At 52.2% G+C, this 12,831-nt stretch overlaps 3 protein-coding genes across 4 annotated transcripts; 1 reads left to right on the top strand and 2 right to left on the bottom strand.

The window, feature by feature from the left end:
* The first annotated feature begins 117 nt into the window (after positions 1 to 117).
* Positions 118 to 3,906, top strand: MOGS (mannosyl-oligosaccharide glucosidase). The gene is made up of 4 exons (XM_036262720.1): positions 118 to 631; positions 817 to 1,043; positions 1,541 to 1,737; positions 1,974 to 3,906. Exons 1-4 carry the CDS (start codon positions 280 to 282, stop codon positions 3,712 to 3,714), a joined length of 2,517 nt encoding a protein of 838 aa, XP_036118613.1. The 5' UTR covers positions 118 to 279; the 3' UTR covers positions 3,715 to 3,906.
* A 153-nt stretch (positions 3,907 to 4,059) lies between these two features.
* On the bottom strand, positions 4,060 to 6,468 carry WBP1 (WW domain binding protein 1). Of its 2 annotated transcripts, XM_036262724.1 has the most exons (5): positions 6,252 to 6,457; positions 5,813 to 5,914; positions 5,199 to 5,301; positions 4,897 to 5,073; positions 4,060 to 4,728 (listed from the first exon to the last, which is right to left on the bottom strand). In XM_036262724.1, the coding sequence occupies exons 1-5, from the start codon at positions 6,318 to 6,320 to the stop codon at positions 4,268 to 4,270; spliced, it is 912 nt and encodes a 303-aa protein (XP_036118617.1). In that variant the 5' UTR covers positions 6,321 to 6,457; the 3' UTR covers positions 4,060 to 4,267. The 2 variants fall into 2 exon arrangements, with proteins under 2 accessions (XP_036118617.1, XP_036118615.1); XM_036262722.1 differs by lacking the exon at positions 5,813 to 5,914 and having other exon boundaries at positions 6,252 to 6,468.
* A 523-nt stretch (positions 6,469 to 6,991) lies between these two features.
* On the bottom strand, positions 6,992 to 9,396 carry INO80B (INO80 complex subunit B). Its single transcript, XM_036262721.1, has 5 exons — positions 9,280 to 9,396; positions 8,868 to 9,060; positions 8,555 to 8,673; positions 8,228 to 8,397; positions 6,992 to 7,602 (listed from the first exon to the last, which is right to left on the bottom strand). The coding sequence occupies exons 1-5, from the start codon at positions 9,335 to 9,337 to the stop codon at positions 7,072 to 7,074; spliced, it is 1,071 nt and encodes a 356-aa protein (XP_036118614.1). The 5' UTR covers positions 9,338 to 9,396; the 3' UTR covers positions 6,992 to 7,071.
* Positions 9,397 to 12,831: the final 3,435 nt, after the last annotated feature.

Genomic DNA, 12,831 nt, shown 5'->3' with positions numbered 1-12,831 from the left:
AAATGAGCGCTGACCCAGGGGACACGGTCCAGGTGACCCGATGCGTATGGTGAGCTCTAGGCCAAGCCGGGACGTGGTTCCGGGCTAGGGAGCTTAACCTGACGTAGCGGGGCGGGGCTTCCGGCGAGAGGCGGAAGCGGAGCAGAAGGCGCGGGTGGGTTGGTGCAGCTGACAGATTAGTGGCCCCGAAAGCGCTGCTCTTGAGCTGGGGAGGCGAGGCAAGACCCGGGCTCCTCTGCCGCCTCTCGGAGTTCCTGCGACGCCGATCTCTGTGCCGGGATGGCTCGGGGCGAGCGGCGCCGCCGCGGAGCGCCGACAGATGGAGCGCGGACGGCCGAGGGAGCGACTCGGGGCGGCCCCGCGCGACGGGAAAGCCGCGTCGGCGTGGCCCGTGGCACGGTCGGGGGAGCGGTTCTAGCCATCGTGGCCCTGCCTCTGGCCCTGACCCTGTCGGGAAACTGGCTGCTGGCGTGGCACCGTGCGCGGCGGGCGGTCACGCTGCACTCCGCGCCCCCGGCGCTGCCTCCCGACTCTTCTAGTCCCGCCGTAGCCCCGGACCTCTTCTGGGGCACCTACCGCCCACACGTCTACTTCGGCATGAAGACCCGCAGCCCGCAACCCCTCCTCACCGGTAACCGGGCCCTGGCAGGCAGGCAGGCGAAGTCTTAATCTGGGCGCCCCAGCTTTACGCCAGGGCAAGGGTGGGGAGGAGTGGATCAGGAGAGTTATGAAGAGGGATGATCCTGGAGTTCTTGTAGACACAGAGGGACAGGATCGCTGCTCTCTCTTTGACTTACATGGCCATTCTACCCCCAGGACTGATGTGGGCACAGCAAGGCACCACCCCAGGGACCCCTAAGCTCAGGCACACGTGTGAGCAGGGTGACGGCGTGGGTCCCTATGGCTGGGAGTTCCACGACGGTCTCTCCTTCGGGCGGCAACACATCCAGGATGGGGCCTTAAGGCTCACCACTGAATTCGTCAAGAGACCTGGGGGTCAGCACGGAGGGGACTGGAGCTGGAGAGTGACTGTAGAGCCTCAGGTCAGGGCCTCAGGACACCCTTCCCCTAGCCCAGACTCCCTCCACCCTTCCTTTGCTGCCAGCAAATGCAGTATGAAGTGTGGGGGTGGGTAACAGCAGGAGCTCTGAGTCTGGCCCTCTGGTTCTTAATCTGGTCGCCTGCCTTAAACACTTGCCTATAAGACCCCCTCTATTTACTGTGTCTAAGCCTTGGTTTCCTTTTTTATAAAATGGAGATAAAAATAGCACCTAACTCACAGGACTGTAAGAATTAAAGGAAATAATATGTAGAGTTCTTAGCATAATACATGGCACAGAAATACTCTATTTCCCAGAGAACTCTGTGCAGGGATCTTTATCTCATCTCACTGGGTGCTGGCCCTCAGTGACCCTCAACACTGCCAGATATATGTTGTTTCTCATGTTGCCCCAACTTCATGCCCCTTTTTCTCACCAAGTCTGATTTTCAAGGAAGAATGTCAATCTAATGCTATGTTTTTCTGTCCTTGGTCATCTAGGCCTCAGGTACCTCTGCCCTCCCTTTGGTGTCCCTGTTCTTCTATGTGGTGACAGATGGCAAAGAAGTCCTAGTGCCAGAGGTCGGGGCTAAGGGGCAGTTGAAGTTCATCAGTGGGCACTCCACTGAACTTGGTGACTTTCGTTTTACACTTATGGCACCAACCAGTCCAGGAGATACTGCTCCCAAATATGGCAGGTAACTAGGGGGAAAGTGTGGGGTGGTGGTAGGGGTGGTATGGATGCTGACTTAGCCTGATTTCTATCTCCTCCACTCTACCCTCTTTCCACCAGTTATTTCCTTCTTATCGGGCTCCATGTCCCCTATATTGCCAAGACCTTCCCATCCTAACTCCTTATCACCTCGTATTTCTCTTTATAATCCCTCCTACTTCCTCCTGGATAATATTTCCTATTTATCTTCTTCCCTTCAAGCTACAATGTCTTCTGGTCCTCCAATCCAGGACTTCCCTTGCTGACAGAGATGGTGAAGAGTCACCTAAATAGCTGGTTTCAGCACCGGCCCCCAGGGACCTCCCCTGATCGTTACCTTGGCTTGCCAGGATCTCTGAAATGGGAGGACAGAGGCCCAAATGGGCAAGGACAAGGACAAGGACAATTCTTGATACAACAGGTGACAGTGAAAGTCCCTTTTTCTGTGGAGCTGGTGTTTGAATCAGGCAGTGCCCAAGCAGGAGGAAACCAAGCCCTGGGGCAGCTGGCAGGCAGCCTGCTGACCCAGGCCCTGGAGAGCCATGCTGAAGCCTTTAGAGAGCGCTTTGAGAAGACCTTCCAGTTACAGAAGAAGGGACTGAGCCCTGAGGAGCAAGCTTTGGGTCAGGCTGCCCTCAGCGGTCTCCTTGGTGGAATCGGCTACTTCTATGGACAGGGTCTTGTATTGCCAGACATGAAGGTTGAGGAGTCTAAGCAGAAGGTGGCCCCAGCCCTCTTTCCACCTGTCCCTCTTTTCACAGCAGTGCCCTCCCGGTCATTCTTCCCACGAGGCTTCCTTTGGGATGAAGGCTTTCACCAGCTATTGGTTCAGCGGTGGGATCCCCGTCTCACCCAGGAGGCCCTAGGCCACTGGCTGGGGCTACTTAATGCAGATGGCTGGATTGGACGGGAGCAGGTGCTGGGGGATGAGGCCCGAGTCCGGGTACCCCCAGAATTCCTGGTGCAACGAGCAGCCCATGCCAACCCCCCAACCCTGCTTTTGCCTGTAGCCCACATGCTAAAGGGTGGTGATCCTGCTGACTTAGCCTTCCTCCGCAGGGCCTTCCCTCGCCTATATGCCTGGTTCTCCTGGCTCCATCAGAGCCAGGCAGGGCCAGTGCCACTATCTTACCGCTGGCGGGGTCGGGACCCAGCCTTGCCAACCCTATTAAACCCCAAGACACTGCCTTCAGGGCTGGATGACTATCCCCGTGCTTCACACCCTTCAGCCACTGAACGGCACCTGGACCTGTGGTGCTGGGTGTCACTGGGTGCCCACGTGCTGGTGCAGCTAGCAGAGCAGCTGGGAGAGTCTGAGGCAGCTGCGGAGCTGGGCCCACTGGCTGCCTCACTGGGGGCAGAGATCCTGGATGAGCTACACTGGGCCCCAGAACTAGGAATCTTTGCAGACTTTGGGAACCACACAAAAGCAGTGCAGCTGAAGTCTCGGCCCTCTCAGGGGCTGGTGCGGGTGGTGGGCCGGCCCCACCCTCGCTTACAATATGTGGATGCCTTGGGCTATGTCAGTCTCTTTCCCTTACTGCTGCAGCTGCTGGACCCTCACTCATCTCGCCTTGGGCCGCTACTGGATGTTCTAGCTGACAGTCGCCATCTCTGGAGCCCCTTTGGTTTGCGCTCCCTTGCAGCCTCCAGCCCCTTTTATGGCCAGCGCAATTCAGAGCATGATCCTCCCTACTGGCGGGGTGCTGTGTGGCTCAATGTCAACTACCTGGCTTTAGGGGCTCTCCACCACTATGCACTTCTGGAGGGTCCTCACCAAGCCCGGGCTGCCAAGCTCCACAGTGAGCTCCGTGCCAATGTGGTGGGCAATGTGTTGCGGCAATACCAGGCCACAGGTTTCCTGTGGGAGCAGTACAATGACCGGGACGGGCGGGGCATGGGCTGCCGCCCTTTCCAGGGTTGGACCAGCCTTGTCCTACTGGCCATGGCTGAAGACTACTAAAGGGAGAGGGTGGGAGGGGAGCCAGGACCCTTGTACCACTTTGGACTAGAGGGACCAGGTCTTTAGCTTCTGCCTCCAACCCTCAGATACTAGTGCTTCAAACCCTCATCTCAGGTGTCTCCTTACTATCATCCCATACAACCCTGGGGTGAATGTGAATTCAGAATTTATTTTTCTAAATAAATTGGAAAATAGTGCCAAATTATTGCTTCGCCTCACCAAGAGGTCTTAGCTCAATTCAGGCCTCAGGGCTGCCTGCTGTCCTTCAAAGAAGGTGGGAAAAGTGGCCATTACCTGTCCCCTCCAAGTCCAGTCAGTCAAGTGTAATGAAGTGAGTTGAGCACTAGTCCACCCAAATCCACAAGCAGTTGGTTCACATCTCTTTAATGAGATCAAAGGCTCCTGTGTATGTCATTGGGGTAGAGCTAGTACAGTCCCCCAAACACAGCCCCTCTCCTCAGGACTCCAGCCCTTTCAGACAGATTCTAGGAGGGCATGGAGAGGCCAAGGAGAACTCAAGGAGTTGGGACCAGGGCTACCCTCCCAAAACTGCTTATGGGATGTCCCCTTCACTGGAAGCCAGCCCCACAGAAGAAACTTGGGGTATGGGATCTAGGGGCAGTGTACAAGGGGAGTGGTCCCCCAGATCTGGCTGAGTGACACTAGCCCTAGCCTCCTTGACTGGCTCACTCTCACTAGAGTCAGGACAAGGGCAGAGCTCGATACCCGAGTCACCAGTCAGGCGGCGATAGCGGCAAGAGGGGGGTGTGGGCGCAGGGCTCATCCCTGCTCCAGGCTCACCCTCCTGATGTGGGGGGGCACTCTGGTGGGAGGAAACACCTTCCACATTTGTTCCCTCGCAGTGGGCAGGGCAGCTAGAAGTGGAGGAGCAGCAGGTACATTCCCTGGAAGCAGTCAAGGGGCAGCCTGGGACCGAAGTGTAAGGAGGTGGTGGTGTGCCCGGGCGGTGAACCACATCCTCATAGGCTGGGGGTTTGAAGGCGCTGAGGAGGCCTGCAAGAAAGAATGGCATGGTTGGTTGAAGACAATCGGGTGAGGTGGTGGTGTCTTTATTATTAGGGAAGAGTGTGCTTTGAAATGTCTGAAAACAAAATGGGATAATTCAGAGTCCTCATTTGGGAGGGGCCACTGGTAGTGAGCCCAGAGCCTCAAGTCACTCACGAAGGTCAAGCAGTGAACCAGTAGGAACAGGGCCAGCCCCATGGCATGCCCCATGGTAGGCCAACAAGTTGATCTCACGCTGCCGCTGCTGTTGCTGCAACCGGAGTTTAGCTCGTCGATGACGGAAGGCGCAACAGCAGCTAAAGAGGATAAGGACAGTCCAGAGCAGCCAGAACCCTGGAGGGGGTCAAAAGGGAGAATTTTAGATATCTCCTCTAGAGAAGGGTCCCTGAAGGCTAGAATTCTGAGGTCCAAGGGAGGGTAGGCAGAAGGACCCAAGAATAGCCCCTGTGGAGACTCACACCAGAGCTCATAGTAGTAGGTGCAGCAGCCAGTCTCCCCACAGCAGTGACCACTCTCACAGAGGTAGGGCTGGTTGTTCACTCCTGGGCAAACCTCTCGAAGCTGGGAGCAAGGAGGTACTCAGAACCAGGGCAGACTCCAGCCCAAGGCACTGTCCACCCCCACACCCAGCCCCTGCATGCACATCCACAGTCCCACCCTGTGATCCAAATTTAGCACAGAGAGATCTATGAGGAGGGGAGTGATGCTGAGAGGAGTGTTCAAATGTCTGAAGGGTTCAATATGGAAGAGGATTTGGAATAGCAAAAATCAGTCTAGAGAACAAGATGAAGATGTGGACATACAGAGAGGCATATTTCAGCTTTTGCATATAGACTGGCTGCCAGGGTATTTTCTGTAAAGCGAGTGTTTTGGCAGAAGCCAGAAAGTCTGAGCAATCTCAAAGTCTTGGACAATGGATAAAGGGTTTAAAGTAATTTCCAAAGTTAAGATGCTTTCATCATCTCCTAGGGTCTGCCACTCCCCATCCCCAAGGTGGATCTTTCCACCCCTGGGTCTCAGACTTCCTAGGGTAGAGGAGGGGCAGTGTGAGACCCAGAGCAGTGCTCCCAACCAGATGGGATTGCTGTGGATGATAAAGGATGGCATCCAGGGCGCGAGTCTGGGTTCCAGCTCTTCTCCAAATTGCTGCCTCAAGAGAAGACGCTGCTGGACTCTGTTGTGACAATAGGCACACAGAAAAACATCACAAATAACTGTTGCAAGACAGAGGGAGCCTTTGTGGGGCCTCACTATGCCTCTGGTCACTGGAAAGCCACTGCAAGCTCCCAATGTAGCAATGGGATGGGTCTATGAAGCTGCAGGCAAAGCCAACTGTATCTACCTTACAAAGTTTAAACAAAGAGTGGAGGGGGCATATTTAGGAACTTCACAATACCTTTGGCTCGTGAGTTCCTCCCCTACCCCGGCCCCCCCACCCCCAAGGTAGGGACAGGAAAGGGGAAAGGGAAATAGATGGCTGTCGGGATTCGCTTTTGGAGCTGTTGGGATACCTGCTGTTGCGGCACCCGAAGTGCCCCCCAGGCCTCCTCGCTGCCGTTCCCGCTGCTGGCCCGAGCCATGCCTCCACCTACAGCCCTCTGAAGACTACAGCCTCCTCTACCGCCAGCCGCCCCGCCCCTGCCACCTCTGCCGCCACCGCCATGGTCCCTGCCCGGCCCATCTTCCCTGCCGCCACCATCACTCCGCGGCCGGAGCTCCCATCCGGGGAGAGCTCTGCCAACTAGGAGCCAGGTTGCTCCGTCCTACCAATCAGTATCGCCCTGTAGCAAACGGGCCAATAGGAGCGGATCAGAGGTTTCGGCCAGTGGCCAATCCACAGCAACGCCTCTGCTACTCTCCCAGACAACAAGAGCTCTCCCAGACAAAGAGTGGGAAAGGTTCGACCCACCGCCCTGACTGACAGCGACAATAGCCAACATGACAACAGAACAGGCTTCGAGCTACCAACCAATGACGGCCACCCAGAAGAGCAAACTTCCCGCTGATTGGTTTGAGCCCTGTCTCCAGGTTGACGCCAAAAGCCCGACCACACCAGGTAATCCCAGTGGAAGAAGTGGGGGTCCCAAAAGTCGGCGGGAATCTGGGCGCTTGCAGCCAGCCTTCCTGCAGCCTGGCCTGGTGGACATTTCCCAGGCGTCAACGCTAACCCCGATGGGAGCAAGATTTGTGTACGAGGAATTGGCTTCCCATACCCCATTCCCCCAATTCTGTAAATTATGTACAAGTCGAGGCACCGGATGAAATTTAATAGGGTAGGGAAGACACTGAAATCCGGGCAGGGGAGAGGGCTCAGAGTCCTGGTGAAGAGCCTTAAGTAGCCAAAAGGGGGGACCCGGGGCCTTCGGGCCCCCCCAGCCGCATCTGCAGGTTGATACGGTAGCACTGAAGGCTGCAGAGCGCCTGGCCCGTGCGGGAGCAAGCGTAGCGGCGGGGGTGCGGGCAGCCAGGGACAGAGCATCTCGGAGGAGGGCTGGGCGGGGGTGGCCGCTGAGACACTGGTGCAGGGGTGGGGACTCCAGGTGGGAAGGAAAGAGTAGAACCCTGTGCCCCGCTGCTGTAGCGCACCATGGGGGCAGGGGCTGCGGCCCGCCCTCCCCGCCGCTCTCCTCTAGCGGCCCCTCGGCCTCCACGCCCGCTAGGCGCTGCAGTCTTGGTGAGGCGCTCGATAGTCTGGTTCTTGTGCTCCTCCGCCCGCCGCGCCGCCTGCAGCCGCCTCTTACGCGCCCGCTCCTCCCGCTTCAGCAGCATCTCCTCGGTGAGGGCGGGGGCCGGGCAGTTCCCAGACACAGGCAGCGGCAGCATCGGGGAAGGCTGACTCTGCGCCTTCTGAAGCAGAGCTCGCTGGGGAGAGACAGGGGGGTGGTGTCAGAAAATGGATAAGCGAGGTCTGTGAGGAGGGGGAAGAGGAAACGTGGAAAGTAAGGGTCTTAAGGACCTCAAGAATGAGCACCCTTTCCAGAAGCTCTTAATACTGCCTCCTCCCAGTTTTCCAGACTTTCAGTTTTAGATCCTTGACTCTCAAAGGCAAGAGTATTAGTACTGTAACTGCTTGCCCTGTGTACCAAATTCTCTGCACCACATTTCCGGGAATTTTTTTGTTTGTTGTTTTAAATCTTTTTATTGCAAAGAATAGCATCAATTAGATAACTGCTCAATGCCTGAAAAAGCTCCTGTGGTATTAAGAATGTTATCTTTTCAAAGAGGTCTCCCCTCCCCATCTAATGTCTCTTTCCCACCACTGTTTCATTGTCCTATTTTTGTTATAAACTTAATGGCTTTTCAAAATTATTTCCTTATTTGCTGCCACCCTCCCCCCCCCCCCCAATGCACACTCTGAATTCCAGTTCCATGAGAAAAGAAATATTCTTTTCTCCATCACTGATAGCTCCACTGCCCAGCAAAGTTAAGTTCTTTGGACATGGAAGGTTCTCTAAATATTTGGTAACTGAATAATGAACCAACTTACCTGTCGAGCAGTGAGCAGTCGTTCATTGATCTCCTTTTTGAGATCTCCATTGTCATCCAGCTCCCCCTTCTCCAGGGCATCCAGCCACCTCTGTTCCTCCTCTTCTTCCTGACCTCCTAAGTCCCCCGACAGGTCACGAAGTGGGGAGGGGGACAAATTACTGTCTTCATCTGGAGAGAGAAAAGTAGAATTATTCAGATGCAGCACCCAAATTTGGCCAAGTTAACACTGGGACACTAAAAATTTTCACTCTCCTCAGAAGCAACCTTCTCCCTTTAATCGGGTATAATGAGAAACCCTGTTTCCCCACCTCCAGATCCTTCTTACCCAGCCAGGCACGGTACTGCTCAAGGGGCACTCCTTCCATAGGTTCCTCTTCATTGTCCACAACCATAAGGGGGGAGGGCGACCGAGGGCCTTCAGGGATCACAGTGAAGGTAGGAACACTGCAGTGAAGCAACACCACTCTGTAAGCTGAGCCTGAGTGCTATATCCAGCTTTCCCCACACCCTCAAGGGTTCTTTCTGGACGCTGAAATCAGTGTCCATTCTCTGTCTTCTGGAAAGCCCTGTCAGCTTCTCCATCTTTCTTTGACTGCTCCTAAAGTTCCCCAAATAAACCTTGGGTTTCTTGGCCTCACCTCTTGGTGCCCAGCACCTGCCCACCCAGCTTGATTTTGAGTTTGAGCTGAGGCTTAGCAGGAGACGGCTGCGTGGGCCCAGCCTCCTCTTCCTGATGGTGTTTTTTCTTGTGTTTCTTCTTGTGCTTCTTGTGCTTTTTCTTGTGCACACCGTGGCCGTGGGCACCCGCCAGACTCAACTCCAGAGCTTCCCCTGCGGAAGGAGAGCCTGTCAACGGTGTAAGGCAGGAGTAGGACAGTGAGAGCCCTTAAGAACCCAATAACCCTAAGGGTCCCTCTCTTCCCGCCTTACTCTCTGTTACCATAGCAACAGCCCCGCCTTTCTCCTCCACCTGTGTCGAAGTACCTTGGAAGCACTAAGGAGCGAGAAAGGAGCCACTTTTCTACAAAGGCCTAATCAACCAGCGCTTACCTGGCTCAGGGGCCTCCATAGCCCCAGAGGTGCTCCCGCGCCGCCACAGCTTACTCATGGGTTCCTGCTAGGAAAGGGGGCTGGAAAGGCTCTGGGTATAGGCGGACATACCTCTTCCGCCCCGCGGAAGAACTAATTCTAGCAAAATAACCGGCTACTTCCGGTGCGTAACAACCATGTTTGTGCGGGGTAGACAGTGCCGCTAAAAGCGTCCCTGAGAAACAACGACACTCCCAACAATAGTTCCGGACCCTAGGCCTGGGACAACTTAAAAAGGCACGGCTGCCGCCCGGTTCCGTCTCTCCACACTCTATTCAAAACCCAGCGGGAGAGTTAATGATCACACTCAAGTGTCGTGAGCCTATACTGCACGCCAAATTCGATGCCAAACAATGAGGATACAAGGATGGCTACTAACACCTTTTTTCTGACTTCGAGGAGCTCATAGTTCGTTGGAGGAGTACATAAACTATATTGCCAGCAAAACGGCAGCAATGTTTAACAGCACAGGTACTCTAGGAGCAGGACAAGTAGTGGTTAAGCCTAAATTCTCATTAATAGAAAAATGAATACATGAATTATAGTGCATCTGTCCAATGTGGAGCACCATGTTGCTAACAAAAGTTAAGAGTGATAAGTAGCCCAGCTGTGTGTCTCAGTGATTGCGCGTCAACCCGTGCACCAAGAGTCACCGGTTTCATTTCCTGTCGGGGCACATGCCCAGGTTGTGGGGGGCGTGCAGTTCCCAGTGGGGGGCGTGCAGGAGGCAGCCAATTTGTGTTTTCTCTCACTGATGTTTCTATCTCTCTCTCTCCCTTCTTCTCTCTCTAAAAATCAATAAAGAAGAAAAAAGGAGTGATAAGTAACTGATAAGATTGACATGGGCCCTGGCCAGTTTGGCTCAGCAGTTAGAGCGTTGGTCTGCGGTCCAGAGAGACCCGGGTTCAGTCCCGCTAAGGGTGCGTACCTCGGTTGCAGTTTGTCTCCGGCCCTGGTTGGGTTGTGTGGGTGACAGCCACTCAATGTGTCCCTTTCACGTCGATGTGTCTCCCTCTCTCTCTCTCTCTCTCTCTCATTCTCTCTCTCTCTTCCTCTCTCTCCCTCCCACTCTATCTGAACAAAAAATGGAAAAATGTCCTCAGGTAAGGATAAAAATTTTTTAAAAAGATTGACATGGAATGTAGATTCTAGTAGGTGATAGCATTGGAAACAATCTAAATGTTCTCTAATGAAACATAAAAATAACTTGATATATGGATTTGGAACATCCATACAATGGGAAGCTATGTTACTATTATAAGAAATGAGACCCCAGAAGGATACAGAAACTGGTGACAGAAATCCTTATGGGTGGTTGGGGAACAAGGGTGAAGGAATACTTGTTTTTTATAAAGTACTCTTTTGTGCTTATTTAACTTGTATAAAATGTGTATGTTTAATTAAAAAACAAACAAAGTAGCTCTGTGTGTACTGATATATGAAATAAGCAAGTTTCAAGATGATGTGATCCCATTTCAAAAGGTATAATAGCCCTGGCCAGTGTGGCTGAGTTGGTTTGGCATCGTCCCATGTACCAAAAGGTTTTGTGTTTGATTACCAGTCAGGGCACATGCCCAGGTTTCAGGTTCAGTCCCTAGTAGGTGTTCATATGGAAGGCAACCAATTGATGTTTCTCTCTTACATCAGTGTTTCTCTTCTTTCCTCTCTTTCTAAAAACTAAAAAACTATTTTTAAATAAATAAATAGGCATAATTACCCCGGTGGGTGTGGCTCAATTGGTTGGAGTGTTGTCCCCTACAGACTAGTCAGGTCACATAACCCAGTTGCAGCTTTGATCTCAGGTCAGGAAGCAGCCAATCAATGTTTCTCTCTCACATCAGTGTGTTTCTTTTTTCTTTTCTTTTTTTATCCTCACTCGAGGACATTTTCCCATTTTTTGTTCAGATAGAGCAGGGAGAGAGAGAGAGAGAGAGAGAGAAACATCAACGTGAAAGATACACATCAAGTGGCTGCCACTGCATGACCCAACCAGGGCCGGGGACAAACTGCAACCAAGGTACGTGCCCTACGCGGGAACCGAACCCGGGTCTCTCTGGACCGCAGGCCGACACTCTAACTGATGAACCAAACCGGCCAGGGCCAGTGTGTTTCTTTTCTTTTAAATTGGTTTTAAAGAGAGGGGAAGGGAGAGGGAGAGAAAGAAACATTGGCTGCCTTTTGCATGCCCCCCACTGGGGATTTGACCGGGAATCGAACTGGCAACCTCTTGGTGCATGGGTCAACGCTCACCCACTGAGCCACACCAGCCGGGCACATCTGTCTCTGTCTCTGTCTCTGTCTCTGTCTCTGTCTCTCTCTCTCTCTCTCTCTCTATCTCTATCTCTATCTCTTCATCTCTCCATCCCTCCCTCCCTTCCACTCTCTAAAAATCTGTTTAAAAATTGTAAAAGCGTAATATGCGACTATATGCACAGAAAAAAATTGAGCAATGTATACTGTACCGTTAATAGTGATTATCTTTAGAAGCTGGGGTTGGAGAACTTTCACTATGCAGATCTGTAATGAACTTTTTTTGTTGTTGTTGTGGTATGTGCCCCTGGTGGGAACTGAACCCAGGACTCTCTGGTCCACAGGCTGACGCTCAACCGCTGAGCCAAACTGGCCAGGGCTGTAATGAACTTTTTTACAGCCAGTATATATCATGTTTATAATTAGAAAAAAAAAGCACCATCTATATACATATATTTAAATATGTATGAGATGTGTATCTGAGCATGGTATCAGCAGTAAACCAAGAAAGAACTGATTCAAGAGGTATTTCACTGATAAAAATTAAAAGGAATCAATGAGCAATTATATATGGGAATTCAGTCAGGAAGAAGTCAATGTAATATAGTGATTAATGTTAAGAGGATAGACTTTGGAGTCAGACAAGACTATTACCAAATCCCAGTTCTGTCATTTCTTAGCTATGTAACCTTGGGCTCAAAGTTATTTAAGTTTTCTGAAACTCAGATTCCAACTTTGTAAGATGGAATAAAGTACGATATACTTCATAGGGCTCTTTCAAGGAATAAAGCAAATCAAGAATGCAAAGTACCTAGGGTGGTATCTGGTACATAGTAGATGTTCAATAAGCAAACAAAAACAATAATAGTAAACAACTTCTATGTTTCTAGCCCAAATATTTAGAGGAAACAAGGTGTTTTAAATAAAGATAACAGCCCTGGCCAGTTTGGCTCAGCAGTTAGGGAGTTGGCCTGCAGACCAAAGGGTCACAGGTTTGATTTCCAGTCAAGGGCACATACCTGAGTTGCAGGTTTGTCCCCTGCCTTGGTTGGGGTCCTATGGGAGGCAACCAATTGATGTATCTTTCTCACATCAATGTTTCTCTCTCTCTCTCTCTCTCTCTCTCTCTCTCTCTCTCCCTTCCTATCTCCCTCCCTCCCTTCCTTCCTCACTCTATAAAATCAATGGAAAAATATCCTCAGGTGAGGATTAACAAATAAATAAATAAAGATAACATAGGGAAAGAAGCAAATAAGAAGATAA

Source organism: Molossus molossus, unplaced genomic scaffold (genome assembly GCF_014108415.1).
Source record: "Molossus molossus isolate mMolMol1 unplaced genomic scaffold, mMolMol1.p scaffold_m16_p_15, whole genome shotgun sequence".
Classification (NCBI taxonomy): domain Eukaryota; kingdom Metazoa; phylum Chordata; class Mammalia; order Chiroptera; family Molossidae; genus Molossus; species Molossus molossus.
This window is presented reverse-complemented; position numbering and strand designations above follow the sequence as displayed.